Below are 27,299 nucleotides of genomic sequence, written 5' to 3'. Positions count from 1 at the left end.
GTCTTTACTAATATGGATAAATGTTGATATTATTTCTATATATAGTTATTTTTTGTTTATAATTTTATAAATAATAAATATGTGAGATAAAAAAATAAAGATGAATTCCACATATATATATGTTAATTTATATATTATTCATATTAAGGTTACAAATTAACAAATTATATGGCCTTTCCTAATAAAGCTATATATATATTGTATATATAACATTAATAATTTTATTTCATATTTTTAATAAATTAAAACATATAAATAAAGTATATAAATAAATATGCAATAGCAGAAACACAATTATTTATATCACAGTATTTGATACAAATGCAGATATTAATATGCATTTACTTTGCTTTCTTAATTTTCTTGTGATATCATTTTTTATATGCGCTCCATGATTTTGAAGGATTTTTTTTTATGTATTTAGAATTCATTTTTGGAGGGTAAATTTATTTTTTTTTATTTTTTTTCTTATTTATTCATATATTTTATTTTTTTCTATTTACTCATATATTATTCATTTTTTTTTAATTGTTAATTGAATGGATAGAGAAATATTTATACTAGTGGGATATACTTCTTTTGTATAACGCTTTAAATTTTATGAAGAAATGAAAATTGCTATTATAACAATTACAATCGAAATATGCGTAAATTGATATGATTGAGAATTCTTATATATATGTGGATATCATTATATATATACTTATTTTATATAATTAATGCAACGAAAATATCATCACAAAAGATATCACTCGGTTATAGCAAACATGTAAGGATAATCATGTATGTATAATATTATCGAAGTGATAATATATGTTCATTTTCCCATACAAAGGGTAATATCTTATAGCAATTTATGTTTATTAATACAGAGTAGATTTTTTACATTAAACAAAAACAAAAGGAAATGAATAAATATAGACTTATTTAGTATACCTCCATACATGGATAAATAAGTATATATTATATATATGTGTGTTGCCTGTATAGCATATATAATAAAAACACCGAACATACCAGAGAGCAATGCGCAAAAATTCTAACAATCCAGTAAAAGTTTGTAAATTTCATTATCGCTTCTTTAAATAATCTTACAGAATCGTGAATATCCCTGAAGATAATTATAGTATTTTCTTTCTGCTTTTTTATCCACATTTTTTTTCGAGATAATTTTAAAAAAATGCCAAAATATTACTGTGAATATTGCGATATTTATCTAACACATAGTTCGCCAGTAGGTAGAAGACAACATAATCAAGGTAGAAAACATATTAGTGCCAAAATAGAGTATTTTCAAAATTTACTTAGAGAAGAAGGTATTACACCTCAAAACTTTTTAGGGTTTTTAGGAAATCAAGCATATAATAATATTTTAGCAAATCCAATGATGAATAATTTTATGCATGGAAATTATAATGGATATATGAAATATAACCCTATGAGAAATTATCATCACTCAAATAGAAATCCAAATTATCAGCATTCTGGTGGTATGCATAATAATAAATATTCAAGAGCAGGTTACGCCCCCCCTGGATCTAATAAATATCCAAACAATAATTTCCATAATAATAGACGTAATAGTAATATTCCAAAGCCTTATAATAATTATACTAATAAGCCAATCACAAATCCTCCATATAAAAATGATAAACAAGATTATAGAAATAATAATGAGAATAATGATAATATGAATAGTAATAATTTTTCCAATTAACAAATGAATAAGGACAATTAAAATTTTGTAAATAAAAAATGCAAAGTTTGTTGAAATTAATAAATTACGATTGATATAGATTTTTTTCACATGAAAAGTTAAAGTTGTAAAGATTATAACATTCATAGGAAACTATTTGTCATAATTATTTTTAAATATAAAACATGCATAAATACATCATAAGCAATAAAATGACTATTCATTTGGCTATATGGATATATGAATATCCTAATTTATAATTCACTATAAATTTATGTTTTTTATTTTATAATTGTGTATTTTAATGATATACAAACATTGTTTTGCTTTACCTTGTTTTTTACGCTTTTTATTTTGCTATTTTTTTTATTTTAATTTGACGTTTATTTTTTATATTATTTTAATATATATTTTTTTTGTGTTTAAAAAGCGAAAACGCTAATAACCCTATACATAAGTAAATAAATAAATGTAAGAATAAAAATATGCAAGCATTTCCCTATCCATATATATATATTTATAACGTGAGGATCTCATATAATACCAATAAGTGATATAAGCTGTATATTGTAATTTTTATTCTTTACATTCCCGCTTATTATATTTATATAAATGAGCAGTTTATTCCAATTTTGTATAAGTATCAATTTTAGATTGTTCTTAAATATATTTTATAAAATTCTTTTAAAATGATAAATTTCCTATTCGATTAATTAGACAAATTATTCCATTAATTCATAAATCGGTATTACTTAAGTTAATAACGTATTCATATGCGTATTGCACTGTTATTATATTGGTAGTAACTACTTGTTTGGGGAAAAAAGAATTATATATATCCTTTTTGTATTTATTATATTCTTTAATATGTCAATGGCCATTTAATAAGAGTCAAATTAAAAAGTTTTTGAAAAATAAAAAGCATGCAATGTCTCGCCAAAATGAAATGCAACAATGTAATATTTTACACATGCACACACATATATATATTATAATAACAATAAATGGGAATGGATATATAAAAATCATATATATGACCAAGTGATATGCATATTCATCAAATAGCATGTAAATAAATATATATATATATATTGTGAGTGTGTTAAAAAAATCATAGTTAAATGAACGGTATGAATCAGTTAAACATACAATTGCATGTGTACATAAGTGAAAAGTAAAAAATTAATAATGCCAACATAAGCTCATTAAATATAAAAAGGTATTAAAAAGAAACGCTATATAGTGAAATGAAAATTAAAAAAATATGTAGATAAGAATTGGCTTTATAATTTCGCCTCTTTCTTATCATTTTTTTTTTATTGTCAAAAACAATCTTCATATGCATGTTTTGAGTGTTTTTTCTCATGATGTTCTTTCAATATTGATTGATTAACCGTACACATAAATGTATGTCTACATAATTTACAAATAACATTTAAATTTTTTGAAGCATCTTTTACTGTGCTATTTGGTTTTACTTTTTCATTTCTCTTTGATGATCTTATTCTATCAACATCCCTTTGATTACCTCGTGTCATCTTTTATAAATTAATTTTTACCACGATATAAATATATAATATGGTTTTAATACTGATGTTTAATATTTCTATTTATGTACAATAGTTTGGAATATATACATATTTCACGTATGTATATATATTATACAAAAATCAAGGGAAAAGAAAAAGTTTAAAATTTTAAACTGAAAAATTTTGAAAAGTTTGTGCTATTTAAAGCGGAGAATTTTATTTTTCAAAAAAAAGGGAAATTTAAAAAGAAAATAAAATCCTATGTTATTAAAAAATATATTGAGATAAATAAAATAACAATAATTATATATATGAAAAAAATCGTATATAATTTCGGTAGTAAAAATACATTAGTGAAAAATTTATGTTTTTATGAGCATAAGTATAATCATTTATTTTTTTAATATAAAAAGAAGTGGCATTATTTTATGCCCTTTAGATAATAACAAAAGATAAAATATGTAAATAAAATAATACTTTTTATTGTAGTTATTTTTTAATATAAAAATTGATAGGGTTATAAATATATATTTTTCTAATTTCATAATATATTAAATATTTTTTTTATTTAAATAATTACTATTACAAAAATAAAAAATGTGTATTAATTGGTATATTCTTAGCCTTAGTCTTTTTAGATTTAAGAGCAACTTTATCAATGCAGTTATTTATATTATCTATGATATCCATTATATATGTTTTACAATTATAATTAATGGATAATTATGACGAATTTATAGTTTTTATTTTAGTAAATATCGATTATATATGTAATTGTCGCTTGTTCATTTTCACTGGTTTTATTATATGCTTATTTTATTGTCCCATTTACGGGATTGCCTTAAAAACGGCATGTTGTAAGAGCTAAATTTATGTGTCACAAATGAGCCCTCATGAATTTATTCAGTGTCCATATGTATATAATTAGAACAATTTTAGATAATTAATCAAAAAAATGGTGTAATAGTTTTAAGCAACACCCTAAGATATTATATATATTTAAACGCTTTATCAATATTATTAATAAAGGAATGTAAATCTGCTTTTTTAAAACAAAAAATAATATTCTCTTCTAAGATCATGATAATCTTATATTATTTATCATCTCCATAGACTAAATTGTGAAAGACTTGGTTTTGAGGATAACAAATTATACTTTAAAACAAAAGTAGAAATGAAAAAAATTTGAAAATTATAAAAAATTAAAGTAAATTAAAATTTCAGTTTTAATGATACAGAGAAAAAAAATATTTACAGGGATGATTAAACAAACCCGTATATATTAGTACATATGCATAAATGTAGTTTAATATTTTTACTATGTAGTGTTTTAAAATGTTCTAATCGCATATATATTAAAAAAAAAAAAAAAATAATAAACAAAAAAAATGTGATATGTACTAATAAATATTTTTAAAACAATTATAAAACAAAATTAAAAAAGCCAAATGCAAAATATCAATACATAAATGCATATATGCACATGGAAAGTGAATCAATCCAATGTAAATTATATAATGCATAAAAAAATAATACATTTTGTAATTACTCAATATATAGCATATGCATGATTAATAATCACATAAGCATGCAATGATTTATGCTATATACAAAAATACAAATAAAAATGTGTAAATAGATTTGAAACAAAATTGGCAAAAATATATATATGAAGGAAAACTAAAGTCATATTATATTAATTTCCCTTTTTTATTTTGTTCGCTGCCCCTTTTTGTTTCATCGTCATATATTTATTAATTTTATTGTTCTCTATATATAATATTAATATATCTATTCAACTATATATATACATACTTATATTGTTACATTTCTTTCTATATATTGCTCTAGCAAACACTCTCAATTTATATATATCTCATTCTATACATTTTTTTTGTTTTTATTTTTTAATATTAATAAAATTAGCGCACTTTGATTATTTATGCATGTTTTTATTCATATCATTGCTTAATGTGTTCATACAATTGAGTGGCACATTATTTTGGGGTGTTGGAATAATATTTTGCAAAGAAAATGGATTTTTATCCGATACATTCATTGCGGTAAATTCTGAATTGTACATATTATTTTCATTCCATTGTTTAAATTCATTCATATTGGTCTGTTTAGAATAATTTAATAAACTATTTACATTATTGTTTGGATTGTTATGCATATTATTATTATTTAGTTCATAAGAGGGATTATTTTTCAGATTATGCAAATTATTATTTATGTTAGCATCAAAAGACATTTTTGGATTAGCCATATTTTGGTTATTTAACATATAATGATTTGGTGGCATATTCATATAAGAATTATACATTGAATTATTATTATTATTATTATTGTTGGTATTATTATTTTTTCCATGTTTGTATTTTAATGACTGTCTTTTATTTAATAAATATAGCATATTATTCATATTGTTTATATTATTTCCTTGGTTGTTTAAATAATTTGAATTTGGATAATAATTAAAATTATCAGGGGAATTTGGATATCTATATTTTTCATTATTAATGCTCATACTATCGAATGGATCATATGATTGCAGACTTATTTTATTATTATTGATATTATTATTATTGTTATTTGAGCTATTAGAATGATTATATTTCATTTTATTCATTTCTTTATCACCATTTACTTTCATATTAAAATTTTTAGGAAAATTCATTTTGTTATTATATCCAGCTGGATTAAAATCGTCTATACACATATTATTATTGTTAGCATTTGCCAATTCATTATTATATGGCATATTCATATAGTTCATACTATAATTATCATTAGGAAATTGTGGATTATCAAAAGGGATAATATTATTATTTGGGTTATTAGTAGGCATGTTAAAGTCATTAAAATGACTTCCATTCATATTATTATAATTTGCATTCATAGCACTATCAAAATCTTGATAATTATTATCTATATTATAATTTTTATAATCTGAATTGTTCATATAATTTGAATTCATAATTCCTACCATACCTGGTGTAGTATGGTCATAATCATTTAAACTAAAATCATCATCAAAATCTTCAAAAGATATGTCATCTTTTCTTTTTTTTTTATCTTTATCTCTTTTTTTATCTTTTTTTTTTTTTTTATTTTTATCTTTTCTCATTCTTTCATCGGATTCTGAATTTGAACTATTATCATCTGAAGAATAATCATATTTTTTACTGGATGAATTTCTATTTTTAGATTTGGATTTTTTATGACTACTACTCATTTTTTGATGTTTTCGACTATTATTGTGAGATGAAGAAACTCCGAATTTTTTTTCAAGTTTTTTAACATCATAATAACTTATTAAATCTTCCCCAATTTTTTTCTTATGTTTACTTCTATATGCGCATTTGTTACATAAAAATTCATAATTAAATGTATCAACAAAAGTTGATTTCCCATAACCGCAATAATTACATCTTTCTCTTGATGATAAAAAAAATAACTTTTCTACGGCTAGAGCTTCTTCATATTCTCTTTCTGAAATTCCTAATTGGTTAGCTGATGACATTTTTTTTTATATAGATGAAAAAAAAACGGAATTTTTATATCATATGTGCATATGCATATATATCAAAATAATCATAATTTAAAATGAAAATATAATTATGTAAAATAATGAAAGAATAAAAAATTTATAAATCGTTAATGCAATAATATAATCAACGAATTGTCTTTTTTATTCTTTTATTATTATACGCTTGAAGCTTAAAATGAAAAATTTATTTGTGCTGTTAATTACGTCGGCTTATGCATGTATACATGACATTGGATGTATAATGCATAATAAAAAAAAGTATATATATAGCTTATTATAAATATATGAATGTATAAGCATGACATATAAATATATCATAATAAATATATTACATACATTATTCATATATTATGCTTGTATAGCAACATATATAATATAATTTTATATATTGTTTACTAATACTTATAACGTTTTTTTTAATAATTCTTTTTTAATTGTATATAAATAATCAAAAGCTATGAAAAAATCATATGCATTCATAAAAATATATCACAAAAAAGCACAAAGAAATTATATTTCATGTGTGTAATTGCGATAAATTTTTTTAATACTTATAAAACATTATTTTGCATAATATGCTTAACCATATTATGCATTCACATATCATTTATGCTCGACGGATGAAGAAAAAAAAAACTAGTTTATTACTTTATATTTTTTAATGTTATATAATGAAATATTTTGATATATATATAACGGGGATATACAAAATAAGGTACTACCTAAAATAAATATAAAAATATATAAAATACCAAAATATAATTATAAAAATAAATATATTATTATATAATAGTATTATTATAAAATTAAACTCTAAAATCTATTTATTAAAGACTAATAAAAACATAATAAAAATTACATATTTTTTTTTAAAATATATTTTAATATAAATATAAAAAAGATGTTTAAAAAATAAAATAATGATAAAAATTATATAATTAAAAATATATGAAAATTGAAACGGCGGTATTATTAAAAGTATATAAAAATAAATATATAAAAAATTAATAATATATTTATTTTTTTAAGGACTAAAAGAAGAAGAATGTATATAAAAGGCACTGAAATTTTATTAAATATAAAACTTGATTCTATATGTAGGCGGTATTTATATATTTTTATTTAATTCGAAATTTCTATATATTATTAAAACGGTAAAAAATATATTATATTCGACCCATATTAAGGTATAGTACTACATAATTGCAATCGCGTCATTTATTGCTTAATTATAAAGTTTAATATATATTAATATTTATATGTTGCTGTAAAAATTAAACGTCATTTACTTAGAATAATTAAAATACTTGGTATGATAAAGATATAATTTTTATGAAAAAAAAATATATTTAACTCGACGAAAAATAATAATGATAAAAAATTGTATTATATAATATTTACTATCATATAAAAAATATCATTAAATTATAAAGCTTGTACAAAAATTGGTTTATATATTATAGTAGGTTATTATTAGTAGTCCTTTTTGTTCTTTTGGGGTTTTTGTTTGAAATTATACATAATATTACTTATATTCAAAGTCATAAAAATGCAATAAATATTAGTAAATAACCATATAATAATATTCTTAATCTATTGTATAAAAAATGCAATTTTTATTATTATATTTTGCAAAAAATATATATGTTCTAGTTTCTTAATGTGGTATTGTCTTTAAAATATAACAGCAATAATGCACATAGTTTAACAAAGGACATCTCAATTTGAAAATAAAACAAATAGTATAACATATTAGAGTATTATTTTTTATACAACATGCATATTTTTAATTATAAAAAAAGTAATAAATGGCATTATGTAGTCTTAAGTCTCTAAAAAAAGACATCATTTTCTTTGTTTTTACTATTTGTATTGCAATAACTAAATATGATTGTCTATATAATTTAGGTGTTATTTATATTTTACATCCGAACTAATTTAATAAAATAACTTTAAAAAAAATATTAAATCAGTTTTTGTAAAGTGTAAAAAAGTAGTACATATTAGTAAAAGCATAACAAAATATATAACAATATGAAATCATATTTTTTAAAACATGCAATGTTCAATATAAATATTGAAAAATATATTTTATATGTTTCAGTTTAGCGGTAAGAGTTACTGCCATTACTGTATATTACTATTATTAGTTATCTTGCTTGACATTAAAATAATAGAATAATGTTTATGACAATTGTCATAACAATTATAATAATGATAATATAATAACTAATAAACTTATGAAACAAAAAATTATCTTTTAGGATAAATATGCATATTATTGAAGTTTACCCTTTTCTTGTAATTCTTTTTTTTGTCTTTGAGCTTGAAAAACGATATCTTCAAATCGGACTTTTTCAGGAACTGTTTTTGTCTGATCATTTGCAGATTTATTTTTTGTTTTATATCTTTGTGCCAATTCTCTAGCTCTTCTTTTAAAATTTGCAATTTTAATTTCCATGTCATTTACATCATTTTGTGCTGAAGATAATAATTCTTTTTTTTTTTCATGAACCAATTTTAAACATCCAGCTAATCCTCCTTGGTTTTTAAAAGTAAGTTTCCTTGTGGCCCTTCTAACAAAAGGAACACAATTTGTTTCGCTATCATTATATAGTGGATCATTATTTTCATTAAAACTATTTTTTTTCGGCTTTGGTGTATCTTCTTTATTGGTATTATTATTGTTATTTAATTTGACATCGTTTTTGAGTAAACTCTCATCGCTATCAATCTTATTTTTTTTTTCGGAATTATTAATTGAATTTAAATAATCAGTTCTTGTATAGCTACGAGACAATAAATTTTCTAATATAACAGAACTATCTTCTTGGGATTTAGAAAAATTATTACTGGAATATTTTAATAGACTGTTAATTTTTTCACTTAACTCATTAGAATCTTTTGAACAATGTGAACTAAACGAATTTGAAAAATTTATTTCTTTATTATGTTCCACATTTTCTATTATATTTTCATCATTAGGTGTTTCATTATCAGTTTGAGATTTCCTCAAACCTGATACATGATCATTTGTATTATTAATATTATCATTTTGTTTAATATTTATGGTATCTTTATTATAAGAACTTTCCCCATTTATATACATTTTATTCTTGTTTGTTTCTTCGTCATCCTTTTCATTTTTAATATCATCTTCTCTTTTATCTATTTCTCCATCAATTTCATATTCCTCATAGTTTTCATATTCATCATAATTGTCATGTTCATCATAATTTTCATACATTTGATAGTTATCGTTTTCCTCATAAGGATCTCCATTTTCATAATAATATTCTCCACTTTCATTATAATTTATACCCTCTTCATCATAATAAGTATTGTCTTTATCATAATTATTATTTTCATTTTCCCATTTTAAAGGATCGTTATCATCATATGAATCTATATCACCTGTGTTATTATTTTTATCTGTCAAATATTCATCTTTGTAACCATAATTACTTTCCGTATTATTAATCTCACTGTAATATTGTGTATCATCCTCATTTTTTTTTATTGATTCTTCAATATATTCTATATTGTTCTCTTTTTGAGGCTGTTTCACATTTTTTTTAGAAAATTGCAATACATTATCTACTTCATTATTTGCAATATTTACTGAATCGCCTAAATCATTTAATGGTTCGTTTTTATCATTAACATGATTACTAGTAGTATTAGTGTTCGGGTCGTTTTTTTTGAATAAATCATCACCTTGTCTTTTTTGCACATCATTAATTTTTAATTCAGTTAGTCTATCTATATATTTATGATTACGATATGACTTATAATTTTTCTTTCTATTTTCTACTGAATTTTGGAATTTATTAGGGGTATATTTTTTTGAAGATTCTTGTGTAAAATTATTTTCAATTGCTATGCCATTAGTTGGTATATCTCCATTTTCAGTTTCTTCGCATTCTATCCATTCTCTTGATAGAACTTCGAAATGCCACCATTTGGCATTTGTTGCATTATAGTAATACCTTACACTGTTTTTCATTTTAGCTAGATATAATACACCAATATATACATATATATACTAGAATTACTAAATATTAATACAATTTGTAAAGTATTTTATTGATAATACCAGTATACACTGTTAACTATATTTTTTAATTTTTTTTCGGTATCTCACAGTGATATTTTTTAATTCAATATCATTACGGTTTTAAATAACCTCGGAACTTAAATGTGCCGTAAAAAAATGTGAAATACACTTTTGATTGTTGTTTTATATATATTTCACATTACAAATGTACATATAGACATACATAAAATCTATGTATAATTTATGCAGGCAATCTAAAAAATATTTAAAAATAGTATGTAACAGACAACAGAAAAGGTTGCATTATATTTGCATAAATTTTTCAACTATTAACACATATAAAAGTAGCATAATGAAGTTTAAAACATATTTTTAAAATCGTGAAAATGAAAAAAACATACAATCAAAAATAATAACTATAGAGATTCCATAAGAAAATAGGTATGTAAAATGTTATATATATAATTGTTTCAATTTATTTTTTAATTTCTATCTTTACGTAATGAATAAAAAAATTAAAAAGTAATGTTTATAAAACCAATTTATTTTAAAAGTTACAATCAAATAATATTTATGTTTGAAATATGTGTAATTATTTCAATAGACACACAACATATAAAATAACAACTTTATTTAGGTATATAAATAATATTTTTTGTCGCAGTTAAAACAAAAATATTATATATATAATATTATATATCCATTTTATATATACTTAATAGTTATATATATGTGCATATATATATATATTATATTTATATATATAATATATGTGTGAATGCATTATTTTATTTATTTTTTTATGGTTATAAAATATTTCTAATTGAAAAAAAAGGAAGTTTTTTTATAGTAAGATATTACTACTGTTATTTTAAATTTATTATCATTCGCACACACATTTTTTTGTATTAAGGCAAATATTTAAAAAATAATAAAAAAACCCATGGTACAAAAATGTGCAACATTTAAGTATGAAAAAAAAATAAAGTTAAAGGACAACCATTAGATAGACAGCATTTATTACTTTTTAACATATTCAAACTTAATTGAAAAATATTAAAATACAATTCACCTATATTCCTTCTTATTATAATATAACCTGACCGGAAAACAGAATGCTAAACTCTATTATAAAATTATTTATAATTTTTTTTTTTAATTATAGAAAATAGCTAGCTGGATAGCTAATTTATAAAATGAAGTTCATAGTAAAAATTTTCAAATTACATAAAATATGCATTATAATATGCATCAATTATAAATGAATAAATTGTTATTTAACTAAGACATATTAATTTAACACAATATAAATTACACTTAATTCTTAGTATGCTAATTTAAATCTTAAAAAAAAAAAAAAGGTTGTGCATACAATATGGGTGTTTCCATTATAGCTCCATCCATATTATATTTATATTTCATGAATATGTTAGCAAACGTATGCTATTACAATTTGAAATAAAAACCATTAAAAAGTGCTTCAATAAATAACAATACACATTTTTTTTGTCGATGTCAAAATTTTATTTGGGAACTGGAAGCCCTTTATTACCCAATACATTGTGTAACAAAACTTGTTCTTTTAATTCTTCAGGGGATTTCATTCCTTCGTTCATCCTGAGGAAAATAAATAAATATAAGCATATATGTATGCATATATGAATGTATTCATAATAAGTTATAATGTGCATTTTAAGGAAAATGGTGTTACATTTTTTGTTTAAATAGCATTTTTCTTATTTCGTCTTGTGTCTTTTCATCAAAATCTGTTAAATTTTTTTTTGACTCTATTTTCGTTGTATCGATTTCTGGATCGCCCTTTATTACATATGACCACCAATTTTCTTTCTTTTTTTCTAAAAATATAATAATTTTTTTTTTATCTTCTATATTCCACATGCATTCTTGTTTATTCACCTCCTCATAAAGCATTCCTTCTAATTTTATTTCATCTGTAAATGAAAGAAAAAAAAATGTTATATTTTTCATATTAAAATTAATGATACACAATATATAACTACAATTTCAACTAATATGTGCAATTTTTCGTTTCCTACTTAAATGTTGAACTTTTATATGTTTATTGGTTATTTCAACTTTTATTTCACTAGGTTTTATTTCCTTATTTAAGGGAATTTCTAAATTAACTTCGTTTAATGTTTGGTTCCAAAAATACTTTTCCGTTCTTCCTCCGTTCCATGTTGATATGTGTTTTTCGTCTATTTAAAAAAGTCGAAAATAATAAATACATATAATGGATAATAATATATGTATAATGTTTATTAATATATATTTTCCATTTTATTTTTTTATACTGATAGAATCATAAGATGGGGTGTGGACGTTTTGACTATTTTTTTGTGCCACATTTTGTGTGTTTTTTGCTTTTGGAATTTGGATGTTACTAAATTTGTTTAATTCATCACAAGGTGATAAGTATTTATTTCTTATATCTTCGTTTTCAATTATATATGGTTGGTTTTTAAGTATATACTTTAATTGATGTTTTCTAAATGATTTCATTAATTCGATTTCTCTAGTATTCGCTTTAAATCCACATGTATTATTATTTAATATAGCCTTTGCAATATTTCCATCATACTTTTTTGATAATGTTTGTATATCATCATCATTCATCATTAAATGAAAATAATCAGTTTTATTTTCTAAAAATGATAAAAATACTTCCACTAAATCGTCTATTGATCTAAAATCCCGGGCAATATGCATTAACATATTTTCATGCTTCTCATTTTCCATATTGTGTGTGTGTGTTTTTTTTTTCTTATGAATTTAACTGAAACTAAAAAAGTTGATTTAGTAAAGTAAAAATAGTTGCCCCAGGTAATGTTAAAAAGTTGGGCTTATTAAAAAAAAAGAGACTGTGCTTGTATAGAAATAAATAAAACTTTAGATAAAATCAAATTTCTATTAGTACAAAATAAAATTGTTTTGGTTTACTTTGCTTTATTTTATTTCTATTTATATAGAATGAATATATTTTGCTTGAATTGTATATATACTAGTAAGCAAAATATCTGATAAAATATAACAAAAAAACAAAAATGTATATCTGTTCTTATAGGGTATTATATGGACGGATTAAATATAATTATCGTTTACATTTTAATGACACATATAAATTTTTATTAATTAATGAATAATAGAAACTTAAGAAAATTTTTTTGATGATTATAATAATTTATCATCATTTAATTGGTATATTACAATATTACTATATATTTTCATTAACTACTATTATTGTTATTTTATTTTTTTATTCTACATGCTAGTATTTCCCCTAAACCTTTTAGTTTACAAGTTATTCCTATTTTTTAAAATTATTTTACATTTAGCTTATTTTATTATATTAAATCATATAATTATTTTATGCATAATATTTGTAAAATATGTGTATAATGATGAAATTCTTATATAAAACCGAAAATTGACAAAGCTAATTGGTGAAATAATAGGCACACTATTTAAATGTTAATGGTAATATATCTTTTTTATTACACAATATGTGTTAAAACTAAAACCATTTAAAACATGCTTGCGTCCAAAGTATAAAATATTGTACTTGTGATATACATCCACATATAATGCAATATGAAACAATTTGGAGGTTTACTGTTTGTTCTTTTTCTTTTTCGATAATTATCTATTAATTTAGAAATCATTTGTTCATTTCCAATTTATATTATATATTTACATATTTTTAATGTGAAATATGAGTTTATATATATACACATGTAATTAGCATTATATATATTATGTGACATTAAGGAAAAAAAAACATATATTATATATCTTTCTGTAAATTAGCATATAACACTGGGACATTCCCTTTTCATTGTGTTATAAATAATTAGCTTTTATAATTTCCTTGGTGTCTTTTACTTGCATATTATTATCATATCATGATAAATGCTTAATACGAAAACCAAAGAACAAAAAGGTAGCATAAAACTAACAAATGACATATAATATAGACTAATATTTTTCAGAAAAAATTATTTACCAATATATTTTGATAGTATACTATAACCATTTTTAAAACAATTTTGGTGATTTATAAGGATGTAAAAAAAGATAAGATTCCTTAAGATCGAAAATATTGTAATTTGCACCTATCTATGTTTTATATTTACATAAAATTCATAATGGGAAAGAGAAAATATCTTCTACAATCCTTGTTAATATGATGCCCAAATGAATATAATAATATAGATTATATTATATGATAAATAAGCGATATATAATATTGTTAGCAACCAAACAGTTAAATAGTTTTTCAACAATTATTTCCTGTAATTATGTGTATGTTATTAAAATTTCGAATGAAATAAAATATAAAGGGATGAGATTATAAAAAATTTTAAACCAAATTTATAAAAAAACAATAAAGTAAAAAAAAATATATACAATGATTGCTATTTGAAACTCATAATATGCTCATATACATAATTATAATATATGTATATATAAAATAGGTACATTATACCATATTTATTGTAATATTTAAATATGTATAACTAATTATTTTTATGTTATTATTATAATTATGGTATTGTGTGTGTTTTTTTTTTCAAGCTAGCCATTTATTTTATAATATAATGAAAAGCGATATGGAGCTTGACAGTATTTTTTTTAATTTATCAATAGAAAAAAATTGATATATATGTATATACTTCCTTGTCAAATAGTATATATACTTATACATAATATTTTATTACAAAATGCATTCATGAAAATGGGTTGGACAAAATATTCATATAATATTTTTTGGTAAAACGGATTCTACATATATACCAAAATATGAATTTGAACTCTATATATAATATGATGAAAAAAAAATATGAGTAATATGCATACAGTTTTGGATGTGAAGCAAATTATTGACAAGCTATATATATAATATACATATTTATTTATATACAATTTTTTTTGTTCATTTTTTAAAAACGTCTACAAAATAATCTTAAGATAAAAGAATAATATGTATATACAATGTAAGTTTATAACATGTTTAAATGGTTTTATTTTTGTATTAATAGGTTGCATGCGATAATAGTTTTTTATTTTTTCGCTTTTTTGTATTTCCATTATTTTGTAGCCATGTAAAAAATAACCAAAAAAATAACCAAAAATAAAAAATAGGAACTCATGTTATGGTTATATATAGAATAATTTAATTATATACATATTTTTTTTTCCATAAAATATAGTATACATCAAATTATTGACAATTAAAAGATTTTTGTATATAAAGTAAATATATAAATAATTTATTTATGATAATATTGGTTTTATATTTTATTCTTAATTTTTAATTAAATATTTTTATTATCTCTCGCAAAGTTGGTGAATTTACATTTGTTACAATTTTTTTTTCGATACCATTCCATTTTTTCATTATTAGCGCATAACAATCTATTTCCTATATTTATAATATATATAAATTTATAAAAAATATAAAAATATTTTTATTAATAAAACAGAAAATATTATGCTTTAAAAAAAAAATAAAAATATATTAAGAAAATTTTTAAGTCACACTTTGTTCTTAAAGAAATCAAGTAAATAAAACCAAAACAAAATAACTTTAAAAAAATAGCACAACAAAATGTTTTATGGTAAGTAGTAATAAAAAAACACTCACTTAAAAAATCTGAATTTTATCTATGAATATTTAAGAGAGTATATATAGTATGCATACATATATAGCAATTTTAAGCAGTAACAAAAGGCAATACATTTGGGCTTGTAGAAACAATATCATAGATGATGACTTTTTTTTATGACAATGTATTATGAGTCATATATAAATATGAAAGCATACATATTGTGGAGTAACTAACGACTTTATTTATAATTATGTTATTATATTCATTATATGCTCTGCGTAAATTTTAAATACGGGCCCAAAAAATGCTTGAAAATATTTTTACATATCATAACGTAGACGGAGATATAATATATATGTATGCATTTTTATGATATATGAATATATACATATTTATAAATTTATCATCTTTTTAGGAAAAATAATAAAATCTGAAGAAACTGTAATCCCAGAATCCAAGGATGGATATTCTGTCATCCATTTATCAAGAGCATGCTTAAATAATCCACAAGATGAAGGAAAATTATATGTACAAGTAGAAGATGCCAATGGCTGTTATAACATTTGCTGCTTACAAAAAAATGTATGTGAAGATACACCTTTGGACATATTTTTAATGCTAGATAATGAAGTAAAAATAAAAACTAGTGGTACAACCGATGAAGTGCATGTTGTTGGATATTATGAAGTTTCATTTGGCCAAGACAATTTAGACGAAGATGATGATGAATTTGATGATGATGATGAATATGAAAATGAAGCAGCTAGAATATTGACTAAAAAAAATACATTGAAAAATGCTAGTGCTTTTAGATTAAAAAATAAAAAAAATCTAGATTATGATGACGATGATGATGAAGATGATGAAGACGATGAAGATGACGAAGATGATGAGGATGAAGACGATGAAGATGATGAAGATGAGGATGACGAGGATGAAGATGACGAAGACGATGAAGATGATGATGAAGATGATGAAGATGATGATGAAGATGATGAAGGAGATAAGAAGAAAAAAAAGGGAAATAATAAAAGATCGTTAGATGGAAATGGTGGACCATCAAAAAAATCCAAATTAGATGATGAAGAACAATATGAAAAAAACCTTATTGAATTTATAAAAAAAAATGGAAAAACAACATTAACAGAATTAGGAAAAGTTAAAAAACCTGAAGGTTTAAAAATGAAATTAGGATTTTTTGTAAAAAACCGCCCAAGCGTTTTTAAATTCGATAACGATTCACAAATTGTATCATTGAAATAATTTTTCGAATTTCTTTTGTCGTCCATTTTTTATTTAGTTTTTGGCACAAAAAAATATATATATATTATTATATATTATAATTTTGCTCTTTGAAAGACATTTTTTATTTTGTATTTTTTTTATAAAATCTTTAATAATTACCATAATTGGCGATACATATACAGTATAATTTTATTTTAAGTTATAAAAGTACATATTAACTCTTATTGTTTGAACTAGTTTTAAAATACAAATTTAAAAAATATGTATATGAAAATGTGTATATACTTATTTCTATAACACTTATACTCAAAGAATGAGGGTATATACCATGTGATAATTTTTGGTATAAGTTGTGGGCAAATTGAATAGAGAAATATTCACGTATTATTCAAACTTGAAATGGTATATTTTAATTAAAATCGTGTTTACTTTATAATTTATAATTTTTTAGTTTAATTTTATAAAAGAACAAACTGCGCTTTCTCGAGAAAATATATATATTTATAAACAAAATATACTACATTTATGAACGAAACACTTTTTACTCTTGAAAAAAAAAAAATCTCATATGGTATGCATGTATTTATTATGCGCATATAAAAACATCATACGTTATTTAAAATTACATAACTGTGCGAAATAGTAGAGACTATATATATATAAACAATTAAAAACATAAAACGCACAAAAGATTAAATAATTTTAAGGTAAATTCATTCTACTTTTTGTTAGTAACACAAACCCCCATAATTAGTAGGCCCCATATTGATTTTGTCTTCTCCTTTGCTGTTGCAAGCTGAAAATATGTATATATAAATATTATATGTAAAAATATCAAAATTATAAAGAGCATATAAAATTTCAAATACGAATAAATTAAAAATACATAATATTTGTACAAATAATGGGAAATTATGTATATCTCTTTTTTTATTATTTTAATTTTTTTATTTATTACAAGTAATAATCTGGGTCTTCTGCATTTTTGATGTGAATATTTTTAGAATTCCCACTGTTATCAAACTTATCGTGCTCATAATCATCGTTGTATGCATTCATATTGTCTAAGATAGAAAAAAAATTTGTTTTAGTATATGCATAAATGAAAAGAATATTGCATCCGTATATGCATATATACATACATGACGCTTTTTAAACAACATGCTCCTTCCTTTATCAATGCATTGAATGTTGAAGAAAGGATTGAAATAAACATAATTTTTTCATTCTTTCATTTCAATTTTTTTTTCTTTTTTTTACATAATTTTTATCAGTTTTATCATTCATATGCATTTGTTGTTCCCTTGTCACGTTGCGCATTCTAGTATATTTACAAATTATCAGACGAATATACACATATACAGGTTCACATATACATAATATAAATTAATTTTCCGTATTTTGTGCAAATAAATGTAGTTTATTTTCTTTTTTTTAATTATTATGAATGAGAAATCAAATAATTACTATTATCATCATCTGATTTGTAGTTCTCCTAAGAAAAAAAATAAACATAAATAAATATGTGCAAGTGAAGAAATGCAAAAAATAAAAATCCAAAGGATTCACAAATTATTATGTATTAGTAATTTTGTTTTACAAACATAAGTAAATATTTTACCTTCATATTAAAATTGTCGTAGCTCTTTTCCATGCTATCACAATTATATGAGTCATTTTTTCTCTTGATGTTCATATTGTTCCCTTGATACATTCTATTAAAGAAAAAACAGTAAAAAGAGTTTATAAAAAATGGATATTATTTAATATATAGGAAGATATATAGTAAAAATATAATATAATGATTCGATGGAATTACTTCTTATTATAGGCTCCCATAGGTGATGTAATGGGCATATTTTGTTGATAAATATTATTTCTAAAGTTTGTATTGTAGGCTCCATTGATATATGGATTCATCATGTTGTTTGAAATGTTAGGGTTAACATTAATTGGCATATTTGCCATTGTATTTTGTACATTTTGTGTTAAATTATTTGGAATAACTTTAAAATTATTAACAAAAGGGAATTTTGCTTGTTTATAGTTCATATTTTGATTAGGCATATTGACATTATTTGCTTGCATATTTAAATTAGTTGGTGGTGGAGGAGGTAAATTGACATTTCCTTTTTTATTTAATCCATATACCATATTATTTTGCATCATATTATTTTTATATTGTTGTTGAAAATCATTTTTATTTTGTTTATTTTTAAATTTTCCACCTTTAAATTTATTCATATTCATTAAATTGTTCATATTTTTCATCATATTCATATTATTCATATTCATACCCATAGGTGTATTCATCATATCTTTTTTAATTTTGTTATCCCCTTTCCATCCTGATATTCTTGGATCGTATTTTAAAGTTAATCTAGAAATTAAAACGCTTTTACTATTTACTGAATATAATTTAAATAAAAAGCATTCATTAACATGCCCTAATTTTTCAATTGGGTAATCAAAAACTTGTGGTGGAATTTTTAACACATTATACTCATCAGGATCTTCTTTATCTTTTCCTTGTTCTGTACCATTTTCTTTTGTTTTTTCATTTGATTTATTTCCTTTTTCTTTTCCATCCTCATTATTATTGTCATCATTTTTGTTTGTATTTTCTTCAGTTCCATTTTGTTCATCATTGTCATCTTGTCTTTTTTCATCTTCTCTTTTTAAATCATTTTTATTTTCATTTTCTTTGTTTTCTTCGCCTTCTGCATTATTTTCATCATTTGTTTGATTTTCTTTATTTTCTGGTGGCGAGCCATTAGGAGTATTATTTTTATTATTAGCATTTTCTGTCATTTTAAAACAATAATATTTGCATGTTTTTACCCAATCGGGTAATTCATTAACAATTGGCATATTAAACAAGACAGGTAACCATTTTTCATGATTAGATAAATTTAAATAATAATCTTTGCTATATTCTCTAGATATATTACAAAATTTAGCTAATTTATGAGGTTCAATAGGTAGAAATGGTAAATTAGATTTTCTTTTTTCAGTATCAGTATCTTTTCCTTCTCCTACTTGGCTCTCATTATTATCATTAGTATTTTCATTTTCATTGTTTGCAGTTGTAGCAGTTGTTTCGGCGGAGTTACCCTCAAGCTTTTGATTTTCTTCTGGAAATAATAAATATACATAGCCATCTGGTTTTATTATATTTTTACTACTTTTTAAAAAGCTAAAAGTAAATAAATTTAAACGTAATTTAAACATTTCTGTTTGAGGGTCAATAAAATCTGGATACCCATGAAATGACAATCCAGGTAAAATATAATATAGCACATCAAAAGTATTCGGTGCAAATTTTGATTTGAGCTGTACAGGATTAATACCATAATGTATAACAATATTTTTACTTAATTCTTGGATATTATTTTTAGCTTCTTGTTTTAATTCATTTTCTTTCAAACAACTGCAAACCTCAACAACATCATTTTCATGTTCTGCTAAAAAATCGTTACAAAAGCTAAAGTTTTCATCCCCAAATAATAGTATTCTCTGTATAGAAAAAAAAAATAATAAGTAAACTCCATATAAATCAAATGGAAACGTTATAATATGAATGCAAAGAGATATAACTTTTGAATGAACTGCAATGAAGAATTTATTTAGTCATGGGAAAATGAAAATTTTTATAAGCCTAAGCATATATATTATATGATAGGAAAATGAAATAACCAAATGATCTTATTTTCCAAGGTGTTATATTTCAAGAAACACATTTTTAGTTGATCATTTTTTCCATTTATTTCTTCATATTCCCATAGAAACATACATTTGTATGTATTATTATGTAAACACCCATCAATATAAATATGCTGTTCTTTTTTTTTTTTTTAATTCTTACCATTTTCACATAAGGAAATTTCAAAAAAAATCAAAATAAAATAATGAAAAAATAATAAAAACTTAACAATGAATTAATACAGTTTTAATTAATAATAATCAAATAATACGGCGTCTTAATTAAAGAAACAATTTTTTTATATTTTTTAAGTTACAAATTATTTCACGTAATTATATATAATTTTCCGTTCTCTAATTTACAATTATATTTTTTTTTACTTTTTTAATAAGTTCAATAACATATATATAAAAAATGTATTTTCCACAATATGTTTTTATTTTAAATTTGGGTATTTTTAATTTTTTACAATTTATAATAATATAGCTTGTTCTTTTATTGTTTTTTATAATGTATAAAAAATTGAATATGCATAAAAATATGTATATCATGTATATTTCCTATTTTTTATCATACATATATATATATGTAATATAAAAACGAATTTGTGAAAATATTGTGTTTTTGTAATTTCATAAAAAAAAAAAAAAAACAACAATTTAATATATATAAGAAAATAACCTATATATTACAAGGGTATTATTAAAATGCATATATATAACTACTGTGTTATATGTTAAAAAAAACGGTATATTTAATATCACCTATATAAAATATCTTATACTTACTAAATAATAAACTGAAATATACTCCTTATATAATATATATTATAATGTGTTTTCATCTAAAAAAAAAATTGTAAAATAAGTACATATGATATATATGCAGTAAAATTGGCAATAATTAACAATAAGTACTATATAGAAAAATACAACGTTTTAATATTATCATATTTATAAAATAATTTGACGATGTTCTTTAATTTACAGTATATAATCATATGCATATAATAATCCCTGGCTATATTTTGTGAAACGTAAAATTATAGGTGTATTGGAAACGGAAATAAATAATCTAAAATAATATATACTATATTAATTTGGTGCTTTTAAAAATATTGTAGGTTATATAGATTTTCAATATTCAAACAAATTTATATTTATTTTATAAAAAATTAAGGGGTTTATATTAAAAAGTTTTATTTTTTTTCATTATCTTAATTTTATTAAAAGCTATGAATTTCAGAGTTTTTTAAAAAAATATCACGAGAGAAAAGAGCATATAAAATACTACGCATGCGTAGGTAAAATTCCCATATAGATAGATCTGTAGTCGTTGTTAAAGAAGTTTATATTTATAAGTATTATTACAAACTGTGAAACATAAAAAATACAAGTTAGCATTGTAAATAATATATTACTATATAACCTTTTTGTACTTATATATATATGGTTGTATTATGTGCTTTATACTCATAAAGTTTTTTTTTATACTATCATATGCTTATTCTAATAAATTTTTTATATTTGTTCTGATCAATTTCCGATTTAATATATTAATAATTCTCAATTACAAATAAAATAGAAAATATACATAAATTATTGTAATTACTATATGGTCTATATTTATATAAAAATTTTTCCTAAATATGTTTTTTTATTAATACAAAAAATAGTAATCTAGATATAGTATATAAAATACACATTTAATAAAAATGTATATAGAAAAATTTTAATTTCCATATTAATTATTATATTAATTACTAGCTTGATGTCAAAAATAAAAAAAACATATTTTTAGAATTTTTCAATAAACCATATTTTGTATCACAACTAAAGGAATGAGACGGGTGTGTATCTTAATTTATCATTTTATGGTTTATATATGTCTATTATTTTATTTAAAAAATGGTAAAGTTATGTTTCAAAATTAGTTTAAAACAACAAAAAAAATATGTGTAAAAAAAGTTTTAAAAAAATAAAAATAAAAAATGTATATTTTTTAAACTCTGTTCCAGTTATTGAAGGTATTATAAATACCAAAAAGTGCTTAGGCCATATTTAGCATAACAAATATTATTTAATTATTCTTCTGTATTAACAATAAAATTTCGTAAGTTTTCGGTAGCATAATTATAAATATAATCATATTCTTTATAAAGCCTTTTTAATTCCTTTTTAGAGTCATCTTTTATTTTTTGAAGTCGTTTCATTTCTTTGCATACTTGTTCCTGTAAGAATCAAATAAATAATAATAACACATGATAAAATAAATAATAAGAATAAAAGGGAAAAATTTCAAGCCATTTAGAAATGGCTTTTATTTTACCTCATTAATTTCTGAATCTGGTAGCTCATCAATAGATTGATCTATCATTGATAATATCAAATTCATTCTTTCTACTCGGTCTAAAATTTCTTCTTCTGTTGATTTATCAAAGTTTGGTTTTATAAAATATTTTTTTTCCACATTCTGAGGTTGGTCTATTATATTATTTTTTTCGCCCTGTTCTCCCAATTCACCATTTTCTTTTCCTTCCGTTTTTTTTTTTCGTTCTTCTATCAAATTGATAAAATGAGAATATTCACTCAAATGTTCTGGAACTATTTCGAGTTCCTTAAAATCTCCAGCATAAGATAAGTTACTAAAAACATCCTTAAAATTGAAAAAAAGCAAAATAAATATAATACATACTATTTAATAGGCACAAAAATGTACATATGAAAGTGTGCATATTTATTTATTTATTCATAGGATTTACTATTATTGAGTGTAAGCAATTGTTTAGCAAATTCTGTAGCTTCTTTATGGGATCATTAGTTTGTGGAGAAACAAAATTATTAATCATTTCTTACTAAAAAGTTTTTTTTTTTTTACTTTAAAAATAAAAAATATATATTCAATTTACATATATTATATATGCTCTTATTTATTAACATAAGGTTATGTTCGAATAAGAGATATGTTACATTTTACAAAAAAATAATTATATAGTAGGGGAAAGAAAATCACTGTACCATAGTTCTATACCCTCATCAAATTATAGCAACATAAAATAATCTTTTTAGTTTATTAAAATAGCAGTAATTTTTAGAAATACTAATAAATATTCACATGTATATATATTCACATATACATAATAAATATACTTTTTAAAAAACCGACGTATGAAATTTATGTTTTCCAAACTGAGCATCGATATATTGAGAAGAGATAAATTTTATAAATATTTCTTATATACACCAAAAAGAAAAATAAATTTATATTGTTTATTCGCATATACACTAAATGGAAAAGCAGTTAAAAATTTCATACATATAGGGCATATCACATGATTAATCTTTAGAAAAACATTTTAACTACCCCCATTTACTCTTTTTTTTTTTTTCCATTCCTTTCTTACAACAAGGATTATATATATAGATAAGTATTTTTCAATTTAGCCTTTTTAATAACGATTTATAGCTTTATTTTGAGTAAAATATTTTAATTTAGAATTATTTTTTAAATTGTGTGGATAAAGTTGTATAAGTATTTAAAAAAAAGAGAAAAAAAATACCCCACATTTTGTATTAACTACAACCGTGGGTGTGTAAAAAAATATGTACACCAAAAAATAAAAAAATTTCATAAAAATGGAAAATATTAATTAAATAAATAAGCAATAAAATGTTCACCTATTATATTCATCCTATAAATTATGTTTAATGCTTTACAAAAATCATAACTCAAATTATTAAAATACATGTTACGATAAAAAAATTTTAATCATATTGCATAAGACCATATTTTAATCCTTTTTAAACAAGTTTTTAAAAAAGCTTTTTATTTTTTTTCCACCTTTTTTGATACTATTTTTTTCATGATCATATTTATTACTAAATAAGCTAGATTTTTTTTTGTCATTTTTATCCTTATATCCATCATTATTTCTATAGGCATTAAATTTTTCATTATGTAATTTTCGAATATCATTTAGAGCATTTTTTTCTGCAATATCTTTTTGGCGAATCCCAAGTAGTTTATGATTAGTAGACATAATATTATTAACATGTTTTTCTATTAATTTATTTTTTGCTTCATTGTTTAATATTTTATTTGAATTATGGTTGGATATAGAACTTTTTATAGGATCTCTATTATATCCCCCTTTAATATCTGCATCACTTTTTTTATTAGACTTAATTTCGTTTTCATTATTTGATGAATGAATCTTTTTATTTATCATTCCCATAATTATATTGATAGTGGATAAAACAAATTCAAATAAAATCGATTCAACATCAGAAAATTCATTTTCAAATTTCCATATCTCATTGTCTATATTATTATTACTACCATCTTTATTATTATTACTACTATCTTTATTATTATCACTACTATCTTTATTATTATCAGTTTTAATTGGATTTTCTTGATTTTTCTTATTTCCAATTTCCGTATCACTATTAAAATAGTTCGTGTTAAAGTTAAGAATTTCAAATAATAATTTGACTAAGTTAAAAATATCATCACTTGTTAAAAATGTTTTTTTGATTTGGTTATTACACATTTTGATTATTTTATATTTTTCATCTTTAGGATAATAACTTATATTGCTTAATAATTTATATAGGACTTTAAAAAAATTATGAAAATGTTCAATCTGTTTATCACTATCAAAATTATTTTTTTTATAAAAATATATTAATTTTGATATAATTTTATCAAATATTATAATTATATTTGCAAGCATATCTTCATCAATTATATAAAAGTTTTTTGATGATATATTTTTTTTTATTTTATCATTTTCTAATAATGATTTTTTACTGATTAACTCTAAAAGGGTTTCACATTTTTCTCCAGCTTCTTCATTACTCACTATTTCGTCATTACTATATCCAGAGCTATTCATATTTATTGATGTAGTAACAGTACTAGGCTTAGGAATATTTGTTTTATTTTCTTCCGTTGATTTACCTCTTTTGAGTTTTAACACATTTGTGGAAATTCCTTTTTCTGTATTATGGCAGAAATCATTTCCCCTTATACTTCCATCATCACAATTAGTCTTCTTTTTATTAACCGTACTAATAGGCATATTTATAAGATTTTCATTTTTTTCACTTTTGGAAAATGTGTCTAGTACCTCCTTCATTTGTTTGCCAGTTATATGTGCTGTTTTTTCGTTAGCATTTTCATTGAGGTCTTCACGTTTTTCCATATTATGGCTTACCTTTTTCTCAGCATATCCAATTGCGCTTTCTTCGATTTCTTTAGTATCCATTTTTTCGAATTTGCATTTCACCGTATTTCCACCTTGTTCAATGCTCGTATTTAATGCATTAAATATATTAATAATATATATTGAAAAAAATTGTAACTAAAAATTAATATATTTCATGGTGTAAAAAAATTTAAGAGACCAATAATTGTTTTATTAATTATTTGTCTGATTTATACAAAGTTCAAAAATTAAAATAATTAATTCTTTCAAAATTTAGCAAAATAAATTTTCTTACACTTTTTTGGAGTGGCAAAAAAATTATTTTCTCATAAATTTATTTTTATTATGTTTTTCTCATGTCTATATTTATGTTTACATTTATTATGAGAACCATAATGAGTACACTATATTTTTTAAAAATAAAAAGGTAATAAATATTTATTCAGGAAAAAAAAAATATATATAGTTCCTTTTATTTATATTTTTTTTCTCTAAAAGCATAATGGAAAATGGAAAAAATGGAAAATAAATATATAAGAACAAATATGTATATCCATATATACACAAATTTATGCTTACAATTTAGCTCCTCATTTTTATGTCATTTAACATATACCTAAGCAATATTCTTTTTAATATTTACAAAATTTTAAATAAATTAAAAAAAAAAATATATA

General features: G+C 21.6%; 9 protein-coding genes across 9 annotated transcripts; 2 read left to right on the top strand and 7 right to left on the bottom strand.

The window, feature by feature from the left end:
* Positions 1-1,180: 1,180 nt before the first annotated feature.
* PVVCY_1402660 (RNA-binding protein, putative) lies at positions 1,181-1,717 on the top strand (the record flags this gene model as incomplete). Its single annotated transcript, XM_008624759.1, has 1 exon — positions 1,181-1,717. One exon carries the CDS (start codon positions 1,181-1,183, stop codon positions 1,715-1,717), a length of 537 nt encoding a protein of 178 aa, XP_008622981.1.
* A 1,301-nt stretch (positions 1,718-3,018) lies between these two features.
* Positions 3,019-3,234, bottom strand: PVVCY_1402650 (conserved Plasmodium protein, unknown function; the record flags this gene model as incomplete). Its single annotated transcript, XM_008624760.1, has 1 exon — positions 3,019-3,234. One exon carries the CDS (start codon positions 3,232-3,234, stop codon positions 3,019-3,021), a length of 216 nt encoding a protein of 71 aa, XP_008622982.1.
* Positions 3,235-5,161: 1,927 nt separating this feature from the next.
* On the bottom strand, positions 5,162-6,751 carry PVVCY_1402640 (conserved Plasmodium protein, unknown function; the record flags this gene model as incomplete). The annotated part of the gene is made up of 1 exon (XM_008624761.2): positions 5,162-6,751. One exon carries the CDS (start codon positions 6,749-6,751, stop codon positions 5,162-5,164), a length of 1,590 nt encoding a protein of 529 aa, XP_008622983.2.
* Positions 6,752-9,056: 2,305 nt separating this feature from the next.
* PVVCY_1402630 (conserved Plasmodium protein, unknown function) lies at positions 9,057-10,784 on the bottom strand (the record flags this gene model as incomplete). The annotated part of the gene is made up of 1 exon (XM_008624762.1): positions 9,057-10,784. The coding sequence occupies one exon, from the start codon at positions 10,782-10,784 to the stop codon at positions 9,057-9,059; it is 1,728 nt and encodes a 575-aa protein (XP_008622984.1).
* A 1,574-nt stretch (positions 10,785-12,358) lies between these two features.
* On the bottom strand, positions 12,359-13,595 carry PVVCY_1402620 (CS domain protein, putative; the record flags this gene model as incomplete). Its single annotated transcript, XM_008624763.1, has 4 exons — positions 12,359-12,452; positions 12,547-12,787; positions 12,893-13,054; positions 13,151-13,595. The coding sequence occupies 4 exons, from the start codon at positions 13,593-13,595 to the stop codon at positions 12,359-12,361; spliced, it is 942 nt and encodes a 313-aa protein (XP_008622985.1).
* A 2,869-nt stretch (positions 13,596-16,464) lies between these two features.
* PVVCY_1402610 (conserved Plasmodium protein, unknown function) lies at positions 16,465-17,728 on the top strand (the record flags this gene model as incomplete). The annotated part of the gene is made up of 2 exons (XM_037634859.1): positions 16,465-16,474; positions 16,881-17,728. 2 exons carry the CDS (start codon positions 16,465-16,467, stop codon positions 17,726-17,728), a joined length of 858 nt encoding a protein of 285 aa, XP_037490901.1.
* A 732-nt stretch (positions 17,729-18,460) lies between these two features.
* Positions 18,461-21,578, bottom strand: PVVCY_1402600 (conserved Plasmodium protein, unknown function; the record flags this gene model as incomplete). Its single annotated transcript, XM_037634858.1, has 6 exons — positions 18,461-18,506; positions 18,669-18,774; positions 19,178-19,205; positions 19,332-19,425; positions 19,530-21,226; positions 21,576-21,578. The coding sequence occupies 6 exons, from the start codon at positions 21,576-21,578 to the stop codon at positions 18,461-18,463; spliced, it is 1,974 nt and encodes a 657-aa protein (XP_037490900.1).
* Positions 21,579-23,496: 1,918 nt separating this feature from the next.
* PVVCY_1402590 (large ribosomal subunit processing factor, putative) lies at positions 23,497-24,261 on the bottom strand (the record flags this gene model as incomplete). The annotated part of the gene is made up of 3 exons (XM_037634857.1): positions 23,497-23,643; positions 23,742-24,068; positions 24,175-24,261. 3 exons carry the CDS (start codon positions 24,259-24,261, stop codon positions 23,497-23,499), a joined length of 561 nt encoding a protein of 186 aa, XP_037490899.1.
* Positions 24,262-25,203: 942 nt separating this feature from the next.
* PVVCY_1402580 (conserved Plasmodium protein, unknown function) lies at positions 25,204-26,682 on the bottom strand (the record flags this gene model as incomplete). Its single annotated transcript, XM_008624766.1, has 1 exon — positions 25,204-26,682. One exon carries the CDS (start codon positions 26,680-26,682, stop codon positions 25,204-25,206), a length of 1,479 nt encoding a protein of 492 aa, XP_008622988.1.
* Between the last annotated feature and the right edge of the window lie 617 nt (positions 26,683-27,299).

This window comes from Plasmodium vinckei, assembly GCF_900681995.1.
Source record: "Plasmodium vinckei vinckei genome assembly, chromosome: PVVCY_14".
In the NCBI taxonomy this organism is placed as follows: domain Eukaryota; phylum Apicomplexa; class Aconoidasida; order Haemosporida; family Plasmodiidae; genus Plasmodium; species Plasmodium vinckei.
Note: the sequence above shows the minus strand (reverse complement) of the source record. Positions and strands in the feature narration are given on the sequence as shown.